The 17,870-nt window shown below is 40.2% G+C and overlaps 1 protein-coding gene across 1 annotated transcript in view; it reads right to left on the bottom strand.

Moving 5' to 3' along the window:
• SCAMP1 (secretory carrier membrane protein 1) overlaps positions 1–17,317 on the bottom strand; it is a 41,293-nt gene extending 23,976 nt beyond the window's left edge. Inside the window, exons 1-2 of the mRNA XM_059492345.1 lie at positions 17,125–17,317; positions 4,790–4,867 (exon numbers count right to left, since the gene is read on the bottom strand). Coding sequence (XP_059348328.1) covers positions 4,790–4,867; positions 17,125–17,181 — 135 coding nt within the window. The 5' untranslated portion in view covers positions 17,182–17,317. The remainder of the gene's footprint in view (positions 1–4,789; positions 4,868–17,124) is intronic.
• Between the last annotated feature and the right edge of the window lie 553 nt (positions 17,318–17,870).

Genomic DNA, 17,870 nt, shown 5'->3' with positions numbered 1-17,870 from the left:
TACCCAGGAATTTTCTGGACAAAAAAGTTCACAGAAATACATCTCTTGAAACAACAACAGAAAATTCAACTTCACTAATGATTTTATCCCAATTTTCTAATGCAGCAATTTGAAATTGGTTGCTATATGCATTATTACGTATAGGTATTGCTGAAGTTTGGAAGATGCAGCTGGGGGTTTGTATTCTATCACCACCTGTTAGAGGTGGGGCAGTTATCTTCTGAGGAAGATAACTTTTAATCAGGTAGATTTCTTTCTCTCTTCCACAACCAATCCTCCCTCCAGAGAGATATCTTCTGTTAAGATGGGCCATTGAGTGTCACTGCATGACTGATAAAATTACATCAAACCATTGTGAGATGCTCCGCCCAGGGGAGGAGTCAGGCATTCCTACCTGGATATAATCTGAGATTTGGAACACCACAGTTAGCCTTTTCCCACTGGATTCCCAGAGAAGCAGCTTTCTTCTCCACTGTATTCCCAGAGGAAGACGAAACCCACCTACACCACCACAAGACCTTCAAAGGAAAATTCCACCCTTCTACAGGATTGCTGCTCCAACAGAACTGCACCTGGCACTGCAGGAGGACTGCAGCCACCATTGAATGGGAGTGCTACCAACACCCTGATCCACAGGGTGTCAGGATGTATTCTGACTCTGTCAGTGTTGCTTTGTATTACTGCAATTTTTAATTTTATTTTTATTTTCTTCCTCAATAAAGAACTGTTATTCCTAGTCCCATATCTTTGCCTGAGAGCCCCTTAATTTCAAAATTATAACAATTTGGAGAGAGGGGTTTTACATTTTCCATTTCAGGGGAGGCTCCTGTCTTCCTTAGCAGACACCTGTCTTTTCACACCAAGACAGGTATATATGGGTATACATGCATATATGGGTGTATAGGCTTATCTATATACAAAGAGTGCTCTGAAAAGTTCAGAACATAGAAGCAGGAGGAGATTAAAACTCTCTTTAACATAATTTCATTAAATGATGAAGAAGAAATACTAATTGCATAATCTAATCTTCATTGCTGATCTTCAGAAACATGACAAAAGATACAATGTAATCTCCATGGTGACTACTGGAGCTGGAGACAAAACCACTGAAGATCAGCCAAGGATACTACAAAAATATGACATTTACACCACTGCCTACTTTTTTTTTTTTTGTTCAATCAAAAACAAGACCGATTTTGAAATCTGATAAACATAAAGAGAAAAATACCCCTAACAAAACTGATTTGTCATGTTAGATACTAAGGTGGTGCCATATGCAACCAAAAGCCTCCCATGCCTACTTGCTCTTCTCCATAAGGCATACGTTACCTTCCTGCCACTGAAGGTGAAGGATGAAAAGAAGTCAAGGCACAAAAATATCAGAAGCCAGTAAACAAAATAAGGAATACTGAGAAAAAGTAGAATATAGGGGTTTTTTTTTTCCTGTGTCCCATCCTGTATCCAAAAAAGACTGGTAGGAAGTACCTCACTTGACAAAGGAAGGCATAACTGAGACAATGCAACTAATATTAGTATTCAGATTGAAATCACTTTCTCACACAATAATCATCCATTGAAATCCATCTGGATTTGAAATGAAGAAATATTTTGCACTCTAGCATACACAAAGAATCACAAACACCAGTCTGGAAGGAGACCTCAAGGGCCATCTCGTCCAACTTTTCTTAGTTAAAGCACGGTCTAAACAATATGGCCTAGCACTCTGTCCAGTTCAATCTGAATGCTGCAGAATCCAACAATTCCCTGAGGAGATCAGTCGAGATAAGTTGTCAATCAGGTTGTTCTCATTGTGAAACATTTTGTTCTTGTGTGCAATTGAATGTTCCCAGCAGTAACTTTTACGCACCACCTCCCATCTTTCATTTGTGACTTCTTGTAAAAGTGGAGTCTCCATCTTCTCTGCAGTCACCTTTTTGAGGCTAGAATATGGACTTAAGGTCTTCCCTAAGACTTCATTTCTCAAAGCTGAACAAACACAGTTTCCTCAATCATTCCCGATATGTCAGGCTTCCCAGGTCTTTGACTGCCTTTGTGGCCCTTCTCTGGATCCTTTCCAGCCTGTCCACATCTTTTATGTACAGCCAGGATGAAAACTGAATGCTTTGTTAATTCTAGAGTCTGCAAGATACTATCTTGGTACAACCACTATAAATCTGATAACTGACTCCCACCGAAACTACTTGCATGCTTTTGCTCTGAGCAGTACACAAACCAGAGTGATTCTATCCCTATTTCATGGACATCAGACAGAGATACTGACAGACACCTGGGCACTTCCCCAAGTCTAAAATTCATAGACCCTGCTTCTAGCTCTGGTTTTCCAGTCTATGAAGGTGTTCACTTCCAGGGTCTCTTCAACTACTCTTGTTGTACATATTTCTTTGTATACACACATAGTATGCTCCTCTCTTGCATACAAACCTGTAAGAAAAACAGAGCTGAACGCTTGGAATTGTGAGTATATCCTCAGGTACCTAGGTACACTCTTTCAAATGCATATAATTACTGAATAAATACTCGTATGTTCAGCACTCACAAGAGAGGAAGGTGAGTAACACATAAAGGTTGATTATTACTGCACTCTTAATTTTTTCAGTCTTGCTTGTCAAGTAAATCTGTGCAAGTTCTTTACCTCCGCAGAGAAGTGTTCATTCAGTGGATAATTTTTATTAATCTGTAAACATGCCAGAGATTATTAACTGAATCACAGTGCATTGTAGATCTGACCATTGACTTAGATTTCTTTCATCAGCCCAGCTTTTTGAGTAACATCTCTAATGAGCAATCAGAATTTTCTATCCAAGCACATCTGACTGTTCAAAGCCAGATAATCTTAGCCATATGCTTCAGCTCTCCTTTTCCCACAAAGCTGCATGTTAAAACAAATACAGAAATAATAAAAGAAGTCAGAGTAGCTCGAGATTATATTTTTGTAAAACAAGATCTACTTTCTTGTAGATCTTTCTTGGTCAATACAAAGTAATTTCAAAAGTCTTCAAGCTTGATAAAACAAAATCTAACATAATTCCTGATATTGTGACCTAGGAGAAAATAATTTTGGAGACTTACTTAACATTGTTGCTAGCTGTAAATATTCTGCCTTAAACAGCTGATCCAAGGCATACCCAAACCCAAGCTTCCTCCACACAGAATTTTAAAATTATATGAAATCTTACTGTTTCATTGCTATGCGACTCTGCTCTTCCTGCTCCCATTATTTCCCACAATCTTGCTCAAGTTATCACCAGCGACAGTTGCAGTGGATCCATCTGGTTGTGAAAACTACAACCAGCTCTTAAGAAAGTCCTGGGGGAAACAGGTAACAGTACCCAAGAGCTCATCTGAGCAATGCACCCAGCTAAACATAGTGCTAACAAAGATTTGACTCAAGCCAAGTTTAGAAGAAGCTAACTTCTGTAATTGGTATGCAAATATGACCACAAATCAATCACCTTACTTCATAAGCAGTGCACAGCCCAGGGCCCCTTGAGCTCTTCCATACAGCAATGGGCTGCGCACCAGGACCTCCCCTTAAATAGGGACACACCTCAGCATTGCTCCTCAAGGCAGATAAATTCTTGCCACAACAGATTTTCAGTAACTGACACTAAACTTTGAAATCTTAGCTAAATGATAGAAAGGGCTGACTGTGCACATGTAGTCCTTTAGACATATATCACTGACAAAATCTGGGACTAGGTCTGGATCCATACATACCAAACCCACAGCCCTCAGAAAGGAGTCCAGAAAGCAATAGGGCCCTTTCTGAACCTCATGACTAAACAGGAAGGCCTCCCTGACAGCTTTTTCTGACCATGTCCTCTGTGCAGTAATCAAATGCACCTCACCATCAAATCTTGTTAAACCACTTTACCACCACATTTGCATTTCCTATGCAACTTTGTTAAAATGCTGGTTTATATCAATTAACATAAGCTCCTTGTCTCTCACAAGTGAATTCTGTTGCTCCATCCATGGCATTGCAAATACTCAAATATGAATACTCCCTAACAGCACTACCAGATTTGTCATAAAAAGTAAGACTGCATTTTAAAAATATTGTATTAAATATTTATGAATTATAGTGACAGACAATAACTAGCCACATACTTTAATAATCTTGCACAAGATCTTCACTATCAAAAGCAGCATTGAAAAATGCGGTTACAGTATGAATTTACTATCCTATTTCTTGTATTCCTCCCCACAATAGAAAAGAAAAGCACAAGGTATATTGAAACAATATAAATTAGAGGCGTAAAGCAACTGTTTCTCTGACATAATTTTTTCCTTTCACTACTGCACCACTACACAAAGCCTGTGGACCATTATTTAAACACAATGTTTTCCTTATTCTGAACAGCATTTTCATTAAGTGAAACAAAAATCAAAAGCAAAACGCTGGGTAAGTGTGCCACACTCATGAGCTCCAAAGCTAGTGAAATGCATAAAACCACAAGGACTGGCTATCAGAAGTCTGTAAAACCAGGAAAAATAATTTAGTAAAACTATCAGAAGTTATTAAAAACAGGAAAAAAACCTCAGTTCTGTTTTGGTCTCCTTTCAGAGGGCCAATCTTCCTTAACAAGTCAAAGCTCTGTGAAATCAACCTTGCCAATGCATCCTCCAAATACTTAATGGAACTATCTATTCTTCCACATCTTCCACCACCTGTAGCCAGCCCATTCTACAACATCAGTCTCACTTCTGAAAAGAAAACCTCACAAATAAAAGATTAACAGCATGATTAGGAAATAAACATGCTTACTGTTCTTGAATCAGAGAATGGATTGTACTCATCAAGCCCTGGAGGAACGTTTCTTGTCACTTGTGTAACAGAAGGATCCTAGAAGAGGAAACAGTTGTGTAAATCTGTGCACATGAATATAATCAAAAAGGTGACACCCATATCATCATATCATATAAAAGTCAGATTTTGTTTCAAAGTACAAAAGGTTTGTTTTCACTAAAAAAGTCTGTAAACATCTACCTCTTTATCTCCCAAACTAACATCATTTAATTCTGAGCTTCTTATAAACCTAGATTAACACAGTGTTAACAGAAATCCCATCTGTCACATATTTGATTTATAAGGAAAAAAAGCTCTCATGAGAGAAGGGAAAAAACCTCTATCCTGCTATGTTGACCAGGCATGGACTCCAGCCTATACACCTGAAAAGCACAACAGAACAAAAGAGCTTCCGGTAACCCTTGGACTTCCCTACAGAGAAGTACACCCGACCCCATCAAGAACAGAGAAAGCATTTAATAAAAATGAAGCTGAAGAAACAGGGTCCCATAATGCCAAAAGCACTTCTGATTCAGCTTCTACTTGAACTACTAAAATTAAGGAAAAATGTTTAACTTTTTTCTACTTCAAGTAATTATACAGCAAAAAAGACTGCTCAAGATTTAGCTTGAGAAAACAATTTCAGAAATTAAACATTTCTCTGTGCTACTGACAGGGAGGCTTTGTTCTGCAGAAGAGCCCACCACAATGAACCACACCAACTTAGTCTGAAAAAAACTGTACTTATTCCATGTGATGCCTGGTTTTATCACATTGTTTCTGTGCCTTAAAATTTTTGCTTTTTCAGAATATAACAATGGATAAAAGGTAGGTTTTCTTGAAAATCAGTAAATCCATTTATTCAATACTGTTAGTTACATATTTACATAAATGTACCATATTTTATATGTACACCAAACATAAAAAAGAGCTACATATATACTTATATATGTAAGTATTTACTTATTTTATAACTATGATGTTTAAATATATAGATATATATAGATATTTTCTCATTTCCAACAGTCTAGTTCAACATTAGAAAAAAAAACTGGAGTTGATAAAGACTGTAAAGAAAATAAATATATAGCTACATATATTTACATTCATATTCCCTTTGAAGAGAGATACACTTAAAACCTTTACATGCGACGCAAAGGATAACAATAAGGGCTTCTACAGGTATGTTAAGCAGAAAAGGAAGGTTAAAGAAGCTCACCCCCAAAAATGCAGCTGGTAACAATGGAAAACTGGTAACAATGAAGGAAGAGAAGGTTGAGGTGCTCAACATTTTTGCCCTAGTCTTCACAGGTACCTCTCTTCCTACACCACTGAAGTGGATAGTTGACAGGAAAAGAAATGGGAGAACGAAGTACTACCCACTGTAAGAGAAGATCAGGTCCATGACCACCTGAGAGACTGAAATTTACCTAAGTCTGTTGGACCTGACAAGATGCATCCCAGAGTCTTGGCGTAATTGCCTGATGTAGGTGCCGAGCCACCCTCCATGACATTTGAAACATCATGGTGCTCAGGGCAAGTCCCAGGTGACTGGAAAAGGGGAAACACAGTAGCCATTTTTAAGAGGGGCAGAAAGGAGAACCCTGGGAACTACTGACTTGTCAGCCTTGCTTCTGCGCCTGGGAAGATGATGGAACAGATCCTCCCAGCAGCTGCGTTAAGGCACATGGAGGACAGGCAGGTGATTGAGGACATCAGTGACAAGTGTCCCTCAAAGATCTGTACTGGGACCAGCATTATTTAATATCTTCATTAAAGACGTAGACAGATTGAGTGCACACTCAACAAATCTGCAAATGACCCCAAGCTGAGTGGTGCAGTTGACACAGCTGAAGGATGACATGCCATCCAAAAGGACCTGGACAAGCTCTAAGGGAGGGCCCATGGGAATCTCATGAGGTTTAACAAGGCCAAATGCAAGGTGCTGCCCATGGGTCAGAGCAGCCCTGGTACCAGCACAGGCTGGGCATGAACAGATCCCAGCAGCCCTGCCCAGAAGGAATTGGGGGTGCTGGTGGCTGAGAGGCTGGACATGCCCCAGCCACGGGCACTGCCAGCCCAGAGAGCCACACGTGTCCTGGGCTGCATCCAGAGCAGGGTGGGCAGCAGGGCAGGGAGGGGATTCTGCCCCTCTGCTCTGCTCTGCTGAGACCCCACCTGCAGGGCTGCGTCAGCTCTGGGGGCACAGCACAGCAAGGACAGGGACCTGCTGGAGGGAGTCCAGAGGAGGCCACAGAGAGATCAGAGGGATGGAGCACCTCTTCTGAAAGGACAGGTTGAGAGAATTGGGGTTTTTCAGCCTGGAAAAGAGAAGGTTTCAGGGTGACCTAATTGTGGCTTCCAGTACCTGAAGGGAACCTACAAGAAAGAGAGAGACTTTTTACAAGAGCATGTAGTGACGTGTAGGAATAGGGGCATGGATTCAAACTGAAAGAGAGTGGGTTTAGATTAGATATTGTGAAGGAATTCTTTACTGTGAGGGTGGTGAGACACCAAAACAGGTGGCCCAAGAGAGTCGTGCATGCCCCATCCCCAGAAGTGTTCAAGGCCAGGCTGGATGGAGCTCTGGGCAACCTGGTCTAGTGGAAGGTGTCCCCACCTATGGGCTGGAGAGATGGAACTAGATTATCTTTAACACTCCTTATCACCTAAGCTGTTCTATGATCCTATTACATTTTTTTGTTTAAGTGACTTAAGTCACTTCCTTTTTTAAAAAGTGACTTAATCTACAGTTAAGTTAATACAGAAATTATTCAGCAAAATGAAATAAAAATCAAGTTTAAATGCAGACTTTGCTTTTTTAGAATCAGCATCTATTATGGCCTTAGCTTAGCCTTGCAAGCAGGAATTTTATCTGCAGATGCAGGAAGAGGACTTTCTTAATGGCTGCAGTCAACTTATTTACAGCTAGGAAAAAAGAACAGGGCAGAACACCAACCAATTCTAAAATTCAAAGGAACAGAGCAAATGAAAACAAGTCTGTTTATTCCAATAGCTATACTCACTAAATTGTTCATATAAGGCAATTTTAAAAGTTTGCTACAAAAAAGCTTAAGAAAAATCATTGCCTCAAAAATTAAAAAATTATATGTTGTCTATTTTAAACAAATTCATATATATAAGCATACTTAAAACACCCTCTGGTCACAAACCACTTTTCATTAAAGCATACATTTAGCTCCAAAACAGTACTCCAGGGGTCCCTGAACAAGAATAATCCTTTCTAAAGATGCATACAAAACAATGTTAAATGCAATTCAATATCAGCTTTCTTATATTTGACTCATCTTTAATTAGCTGCTTTAAAACAGCCACGCTGGTGAGTCTCCCTCACAAGCCTTCCATAGTTGCCATGCTAGACTCAAATACATTGTTACAACTAATGACTATCATCAGGTCTTACATAAACTGGTAAACTAATTAATTGTTACTATTTTATTTGCTAAAATGGTGATCAGAGAAGACCAAACAGATGAACCACAAAAAAGAGGGTAAACATGGTGCCATGAGTACGCTTCCTGTCAAAATTCAACCAGAAATTACTTGAAATGTGGAACAGAAAAGTACATAAAAATATGCAAATACTTAAATAAAACATTTGAATTCTACATTGGGCAGTGGGATATGGGAGAGAACCAGAAAGGAAAAAGCAAATACAACTTGTGGCTGTTAAGAAAACAGACAGTTTAAAGGTGGGAGGGGAGAGGGGAAAGTAGAGGCAAAAAAAAAAAAAAAAAAAGGCAACAAAACCCCTCAAGTCAAGCAAAGGCAATTGCTCACCACCTCCCACCATGTCCATTCAGCTTCTGAGCAATGGCTGCTTGGAGCAGCTCCACCACTTACTACCACCACTGCCAGCCTTGCCGCCAAGCACGATGTTATGCAGCATGCTAGGTCCCTCTGGTCAGCTGGGGTCAACAGTTCCGCCTGTGCCCCTCCCAGCTTCTTGCCTGGTCTACTCCCTGAGAGGAAGCAAGAGTGTGAAACAAAGATGGTCTTGGTGCTGCGCAAGGACTGCACAGCAATGTGCAAGCACATCAGTGCCTTCCTAGCACTGTTTTGGTCACAAATCTGAAGCACAGTACAACAGGGACTGCTATGAAAAAAATTAACTCCATCCTAGTAAGGCCTAGTATGTTTATTTCAGTCTTTACTGGAATTAATTACATTAATTACATTAATGTCAATTAGCAGAGCATAAAACACTTTGTTCATGCTTTCAATGTGATACCCCTTTCAAGAATGCTCTCATATAATTCCCTCTTCCACAGAAAAATGTTCAAGCATAGACAAATGCAACTTGTGATTGCTAACCATCAGCCACACAGAGAAATGGCAGGTCTAATTACTATGACTTGAATGGTACTCTGGATTTTAGGTTGAATTAGCTACTTAAAAAGCATATTTCAACACTGAACTTGTGTTTGAAGAGTGTACTGCTAACCAAATAACTGAACCAACTCAGCCTGCAGACTGTAAATTCAATTATTTGAATAACTACAATATCAGACTCATGAGACATCCACTGAACAGCAACCATTTCCAAAAAACATGAAACAATGGTCAATTCAGAAGAGCAACCTATATTCAGAAAATAAAACATACAAACAAGAATCAATATCTGATGAAAGAAAGCCTTTTTTCTTCAAGTTTCCAAGAAGACCATGGTTTAAAACTCCTCAGATCTCCCTGTACATCTACTGTGACATTCCAACACTAACAATGAAAGAGAACATATGCTGAGACAACAGGGTATACTAGAGCAAGTCTTAGCACTCAAAAATAAGTTCAACACTTAAATACACACAGCGATTAGAGCAAGAAGCCCTTTGTCAAAAGTCAATTGTCATTTTGAATTAACAATTGCTACACCTCTGCCAAATATTGCTATTGTTTACTAAAGTAGCAGCAGCTCTAAAAAAAACCTGAATGACCCAGAGGACATTCAATAAAAGCTCTATTCAAGTAAAGCTTCATTACTCAGCAAAGGAAGAAAATACAGTTGTATAGAAATACACAACTCCGCCACTGCAAGTAGCATTGCAATTCTGCATTCCGAAAACTTGAATTACATAGTGAAGACTTCTATTGAAGTTTGTGACACAGAAAGACTCAAGTAAACCAGTCATGACAGGAAAACAGGAATGCCACAGCTGAAGGAGGCAAGTACCAGTCTGGAAATTCATATCTCTCCTATAACTCATTCACTGCTACCACCATCCTCAGCTCTTCACAGTCAGGGTGCCCAGGTGTAGGTGCTATTCTAATTGTTCTGAACACCTACAGTGCATCAAATGACTGATACTAACAGGAGCTACACTTCATCTTTCAAAACACTACTTACAACATTTCTGAAGAGATTAGATACTACATCCCACAAAACACAAAGAATTGTTTTGAATGATTTACCTTACACTCATTGCATCTTATTTTAAAAATGGGGCAAATGCCAACTCATCTAAACACAGTGATGAAAACTGTGAAGCACTCATACTCACTGATGCAGAATAAAAAAAACCACTGAATTTAGAAATTGTTCATGGTTTGAATAATGAATACAACCAATACATGTTGTGCAGAATGACATACTCAGAAGCTAAGCCTTTAAATGATTGCTGTCAAATTTCTATTTTGCATGATATGCTTGTTCTACTGGTTAAAAACAGTAAAAACTAATATTACACAAGAGTAAGTGAATCTATGCTGTAATAATTTATTTTCTGTATCTCGTGTTCCACCCAGTCTTATCTCACCCAAACTCCTGCCAGTTCAAACCCAGAGCTTCTGATCTTTTTATTTAACAATTAGTCACGCAATCACAGAACAGAATTAAAAACAGACTATTTTTCATATCCAGCTATTGTAGCTATTGATGCATTTAAGTCACACAGTCATTTCAGACGACATTTTCAAGATCTGAATTAGTTAGGAGACCGAAGTTTTAAGAAAGTAGCACAACTTAATTAATTTAGCCATTTTCCATCTAAATCTTTCCTTTTACCTGCTTCTTGCAGTCTCTCTCCAGTACCGTCAATCTCAAAATGAAATATTAACATACTTTTTTAAATCCTGACAAGATAGGTACAAGCAGCAACCTATTTCTTATGCCAAGAATGGGAAAGTCATAAAAACCACCTCAACACACAATAACACAAACTGAGAAAACAAACACAGAAAAAGCAATACATTTATATTTCATACTGGCAAGAGCACCTATAGAACTATTAAAAGCATCTTCTGTGTCAAGGTAACAAATTATGCTCACATCACTCAAGTATAGATAAAATTAATTGAATTCTCAGTTATCACAGAGGATGTACTAACACAATTAACTACAAACAAGGATGTTTAAAACAGAGCAGAACAATCCATTCTATGTGAGCATTTACAGCCTTCTGAAAAACAGAATTGAAGTGAATAGACCTCTGTCATCTAGGAGACCACAACTAGTCATCAGCTACCAGTTTCACTAACATGGAAGACACTACCAAATTAAAGACTGAAGAAGTAAATACATCTCTAACAATGGTTGGTATTACTCTTCACTGGACATGGGTCCAGAATTTTTCCCCCACCAGTAAACAACTTATATAAAATACACAATATAGTAATAATCTCAAAAACAGCATCAGCTAAGCTTATACTGTTAGTTGTGATTTTAAGTGAAGGGAATATCGTGAACTAGGAATCAGCCTGTCCAAACCATCATTCATACTGCTGAAAAAACTTTTCACTTTGAGGAATACCTACTCTTCCATCAAAAGACAAAAGCATTTTCTGCACAGAACATTTTTTCAGTTTAGCCCCAAGGTCTAGCAAGGAAATAAAAGTGGTATTTTATTGTAGAGGTCAGGAAATGGAATTTATGAACACTAAACACTGATTTGGATAGAGATTTTAATGCTTTTACAACACATCAGCAATTGAAAACAATTTCAAATAAAAATCACGGAAGCTTCCCAGAACCAAAAAAACAGTTAGAAAGTAAGATTTAAGTAAGAATTCATCCTGAAGTTTTGTGGATTTTGATTCTGGGGGTGGGAAGAGGTTATAGTAACAGTAACAGTTGTACTTCCTGCTCTCTCTGAAGTACTCCCTAAAATAACACCACCAGGTCAGAAAATTAAGTGTTAATTTCTGTTGCAAAAATGCAATACAAAATGCCTGAAACTATTGGTCTAACTTTTTTTATTTCTTGAACAAAGAGAAAATTATCCATCATACTTTACATGAACAGGTTCTGGAGTGTTTCTCCATCCCATAAGAATGCCAGATTAAGCCTCTGAAACTGCAATTCACCCATGTGGAATAAACATTTGGTAGAAAAATTCTGAACTTCCAATAATAAAAATTCCCAAGTAGCCACATAACAGTTCCTTCATAATTCCGAGTTTTTCAAGTTTATCATAGCAAATGCTGCCTGTTCTATGTGACATTCATCACATGAAAGCAGAGCTGTGAAGGGCTCTGAGCAACTGAGCAAGGCAAGATCCCCACCTCTGAAACCTAGAAGAACTTCAGAGACTGAGAAGGCCAAATTTGTCCTAAAGTTTGCACCAGCCTCACCTTCCAATAGAGTACAGGAATGCCTAACAAAATATCACCCCCATCTCCCAGCTGCTTTCAAACCATTCTCCTTTCCCAGCTATGATATGTGTATGTTCCTCTTTGTAACATTCAATCTCAGTATACACTGCAATGGTAACCCTAGGCAGTATGTGCTAACACTTCAGTGAAAATCTAGAGGGAAAAATGCAGCTCTAAGATACTGAATAACTATTAAAATGTTCCACATTTTTAACAGATTACAGTGCACTTAAAGCACTGGTTAAGTGTACTCTTGGCAGCCAACTTCCATGCAGAACAGCTAAAGGACAACCCACTACCACAATGTTCAGCATTAATTTATGCAAGATTTTGGGGTATTCATAATTTTTGAAGACATGAAAGGAAAGCAGATAATAAAGTCAGAAAAAATGCCTATATTTTATGTTCTAAACTAACTTTAAGACAGACAACTTAAATCAGTACATTTTATAGTCAGATACAGGAATTAAAACTCAGTTCTGCATTTAGGCATTGACAAAACTGCTTCATTCTAAAGCTGCACAAACATTTTATGTAATAAGGGTCCCAAATCTTAATAAAAAAGTCAGCACTTCTCTTTCTTCCTCTAAGTTTCTATCACTTTAGTTTCACCTCAGCAACAACAATATAAACTGTGTAAATTCTGCTGCCACAGAAGGTGACAGTCATTTGCTCAACTGCTCTCAGTATCAAACATCTAGGTTGTATTTCCCACCAAATCTGTGCTCATGTGAGTCAAGATTAAGCATAATATCCAACTTATAACTGGAATTACTTCTGTACTTAGCTCTAGTGACTCAAGTAATCCGGTGACCTCAGTGGGAGCAATTCAGCGCCATTTCTGGGTATGGCAGAGTACCTCAGCCAACCAAACAAGAATGTCAGTCATGACAGAACTATGTAACATCTGTCTTTTTGGATTAACAATTCAAAGGTATCAACTCACAGTCTGGAACCCTCATCCCACTGAAAGAAACTACTCAAATACTTAACAATACATACATTTGAGGTCTGCTCTGATTGTGCCCTCCCACACTAAATCAGATGAAGAAAAAAGAAAAATCTTCTTACCACACAGTGATTTGGCATTTCCCTGAAGGTCACCATACAGATTTGAAGAGAAATGTATCTTAGTTTTCAGGCCTATCATAATTCCTCTGGTGTCAAATACATGCATCTGCTCAGAGCTAAACAGATCAGATGAACTGACCCAACAGAATTTATCACACAACTCAGTCTTTAGAGTTCTCATTCTACAGCCACCAAAAATAACTGTTTCATATGGTAGGATAATTAACAGTCAGTTTTCAAACCTTTTGCTGTCAGCCAAGATGTAAGGGCCTGTGAAATTCATAGCTCTACTTAAAAAGATTTCTCGGAGTAGTAGGATTGTTTGTTTACAAAAAAAAAAAAAAAATCAAACCAAGAACACAGAATCAACAATTTTTATTGTAGATGAACTGCTCATTGTTTCAGAGTAAATGATACTTGCAGTGAATTTTGAGACTGCTATTTCAGAACCTTTGTAACTGTATCACCTCCCAAGACAGAAGACTACAACTATCACCTATCCTATGACATTAAAAAAAAAGAAAAAACACAAGGAGACAGCTACATTACAAACATGCTTTTGTTTTGTCATAAAAAATTTATTTCATGCTGCTTTACCCTATTTAAGACACACTGTCAGGACCTCGAGGATTCCCAAACTCCTCTTAAGTGGTCAGACCCTCACTCCTTACCTGATCATCACAGGACTGTTGGCTGATCCTGTTTACTGCTTTCATTGGATGTGGTCCTGGCCCCGGCCTGGCTTTCTAACCTGGGCTCAGATGTGTCTCCTCTCGGTAGATCTGCCTAGCACTGAATGCAGTTACCATCACCACATCTGCTCTGCCCACCCTCTTTGGGTGCTGTGGGACTGCAGCATTTGAAAGTGAGAACTTTACGAAGTGTGAATTCACACCCACAAGCTAAGACTAGTGCTTCTTAGTAAACGAAATTAATAGATTTCATTACTAACTTGCTTCCAATCATGATACCAGAGGTTATACCAACTGTGTACTTCTTCATATTGCTGATACATTGTATTATAAAAGGATTCTCATATCTTCATTTGTATGGTACATGGATACATTTTCTTTTGTACAACTTAAATGCTATCAAAAGCTTGTAAATGTTAGCCTGTCACTTTTCTGTTTATTTCAGCACCCTCTGACTTTCAAAAAAACCCCATCTTTTGGATTTGTTGGTATAGCATTCAGAATGCTATTCCCATTTATTTAGAGAGGAAAACTGTTACTTCAAAAGCATATATGACTCTGGATTCAGGTCCATTTTGTTGCTTTTTTTAAAGCAACAAAGAATAAAAACCACAAAGGTTAAGTAGCCACTTGTATCAAAATCCACAGCGCTTAATGATCAATCCAACTAAGCTAATTTCAGTTTTTCCAGCAGATAATACTTTTGGAAGTCTAAAAGTAAATTAACTGCCCAAAATACTGAGCATTAGGTGTTTATGCTTTACCTTTGTCTTTCCAGAGAACACTTTTATGTGATTCAACAACAAACAAGAAGCTCTGCTCTAATATTTTTATTAAAAAACATAAGAACAGTTACAGGAAATCTCCCACGTAGATCACAGACATCCAGTAAAACCAAAATGTTTAAGAAAAAAAAGGATCTATCTTTAGACCTTGGCAACAATGTTCCACCTGATGCCTTCCAACCACCCCTTCTCTGCCATACTACTTTGTGATTTTACATTAGCACAGGAAGCAGCTTCAAAAGCAAGGAAAACAACTAATAACATCATACATAAAATTATCAGCAAAGACAAAAATATGAGTACATTACGATAGTGTTTAGACAATATGACTTAGGCTGTAAAGGTCCATCTGGAAATACTGGTTCTATGCACAAAGTATTTTAAAACACATAAACATAAATACATACATGCACTAGTACCCACAAATTTCAAAGCTGTTCTGACAACAAGATGGCCATCAAGCTTTAGCTTACATATGAGGTCTTTTGCTCCTTCAAGTAAAATGCACAGGTAAGTAAAGGCATGCAAGATAACTTTTATGGGCAGTAGAATGTGATGGAGGCTAGCAAAGACTGAAGGAAGGGAAAAAAGCCTCTGAAAAAGTACACAGCTTTCCTGACCCATCTCCTGCAAATGAAGAAGTCCAAATAGAGAGTTCAAGTTACAGAGAAGCTGTTACAGAGTCCTTTTATCACTATGCACTGCAGATGAGAAGAGAGAATGGATTCTGCCCATCAGTAACAACAGAAGTCTTTCCCTACAGAGAAACTGGAATAACTTTTGCACTTTAAACAGTATCTTGAAAGTAGAAGTATAATTCAGGTGTGTGCCTAGTTTAGGTCTCAGCACTACACAGGGCCAGTTCCACACCCTAATGAGCACTGCAGAGACAGCTATTTTGCATCTAATATCCCTTACTGCCCTGGATTTGGCTGGGTGTTATTTGATTAACTATTACAAGAATGATTGAAGTAGGAGGAAAAGCATCATGTATTTCTGTCACTGAAGACGCATTCTAGAATGACACATTTTCAGTGTTTGGTGCCAAAAAGAACAGTGCTCACAGACACTGCTACCAGCTCAAACTATTGCTGGCAGCAGACTCAACGCGAGGACTTCTGTTCACCCGGAAGATCACTGCACTGCATACAACAAGTGAAAACACATCTTAGCGTAAGGAATTCTAGGCCAATGAATACTATTGCCTATGTTTTGTGACCATAAAAACGAAACTAATTTTTCAGACCAACACTAATGAACAAATGTTAGGAACATTATGCTTCCAGCATCTATTCGGAGATAAGTAGGCGTGGCTTGAAATATAACACCTCAGTTTTTAAAAACCTTAATTATTCCAGCTAACACTCTAAACTCACCGCCATATACTATCTGTGTGCTTTAAAGTGCCTGCAAAAAGTCCAGTAACATTATCAACGGAGGTAGCTTCAGAAGTTAGTTGAACTGGATTCAAACAACAAAGAAAACAGAAGGGAAAGCATCCAGAGAGGTCAGCTCATTTTGACAACTGAAGCCAGTGAGTGAAGAAAGAATTTACAGCTGTATGATAAGTCAACAGTGCAAAACCTAAAAGCTTTAAAGCACATTAAAAAAAAAGCAGTTTGAAATGCAGCATAGAATTCATGCCAGCCATTGGTACCCTGATTGCTTCAGACAAAGGTAAGGGAACAAGTAAGCTTAAAGGCAGTGGGAAGAAACTACAGAAGAAGAGGGTAAATTCTCTAATTCATTAAATTTAACTATTTGGCTCAACCAGGCGAAATAAAAAAAAAAAAACATAGAAGTAGCATTACCTCTAGCACAAAGCTAGTGTCAAAATAAAAAACCCCCAAACTTTTCTCTTTTTTTTCCATCGAAATAACGCATCTGAAATACGACTCGTATTATTTTAGGTACGGATGGAAACACGGAGCTCTGAAGTGGTGAAACGCTGCCTTTCCTCCGCGCCCTGTCCCCACCCCACTCCGAGTCTCCGTAGCCCTCTCAGGGCAGAGACCCCGGCCCGCAGCTGCCACGGGGCCCTTCCTTCCCTCCTTCCTTCCCTCCTTCTTCCCTTCCCCCTTTCCTTCCTTGCTTCCTCTCGCGGAAACTCCGAGGCTCGGGGCAGACGGACACCAAGGAAACCGCACGGCCCCCTCACCTTGAAGGGGTTGTTGAGGTCCGGGTCGGCGAAGGGGTTGCTGTCGAAGTCCGACATGGCGGGGACAGGCGGGCGCTGCGGTCCCCGGCCGGCGGCTCTGCCCCTGCGGCGGCGTCCCGACAGTGCCCGGCTCCGGTGTCCCCGCCGCGGCTGCCACAGCCCCTGTCACAGCCCCTGTCACAGCCCCTGTCACAGCCCCGCGGCCCGGGCCGAGCCGAGCCCGCCCCGCCGCACCGACCAGCCACGGACCGCCCAAAATGGCAGCCCCGGAAGTGAAGTTACGAGTGGGATGGCCCTGGAATGGAGACAGGGATGAAGGCGGAGCGGCGGCTCCCGGGGCGGGCGGGAGCGGAGCTCATACCGGAGCCGGGCGGAGTGGGGCGGGGCAGGGGCGAGGCGGAGTGCGAGAAGGGCCGGTCCCAGGACTGGCTGAGGGTTGGCCGTAAGCTGTTGGTTAGAGGGCCTGCAGTTACAGGCCGGCCTCGTATTCGCGGCTGCTCCTCTAGGGCAATGGGGCTGTGTCCCGCCTTCGGTAGTTTAGCGCTGTCTGGGAGCCGGGGGAAGGAGGCCCGGGGCTCTCCGAAGGGCAGCCGGACCGGGGGCGGGCAGGGGCGGCCTGGCGCGGTGTGTGCGTGGGTGTCCGGCCCCCGAGCAGTCCGTGCGGCCTCCCCAGCCCTCCGCTCCCGCGGCCGTCGGGGCGGGTCGGGACAGCTGGGCTGGTCTGGGGAGGGAAGTGGACGTGCGAA

This window comes from Ammospiza nelsoni, chromosome Z, assembly GCF_027579445.1.
Source record: "Ammospiza nelsoni isolate bAmmNel1 chromosome Z, bAmmNel1.pri, whole genome shotgun sequence".
Classification (NCBI taxonomy): Eukaryota; Metazoa; Chordata; class Aves; order Passeriformes; family Passerellidae; genus Ammospiza; species Ammospiza nelsoni.
Note: the sequence above shows the minus strand (reverse complement) of the source record. Positions and strands in the feature narration are given on the sequence as shown.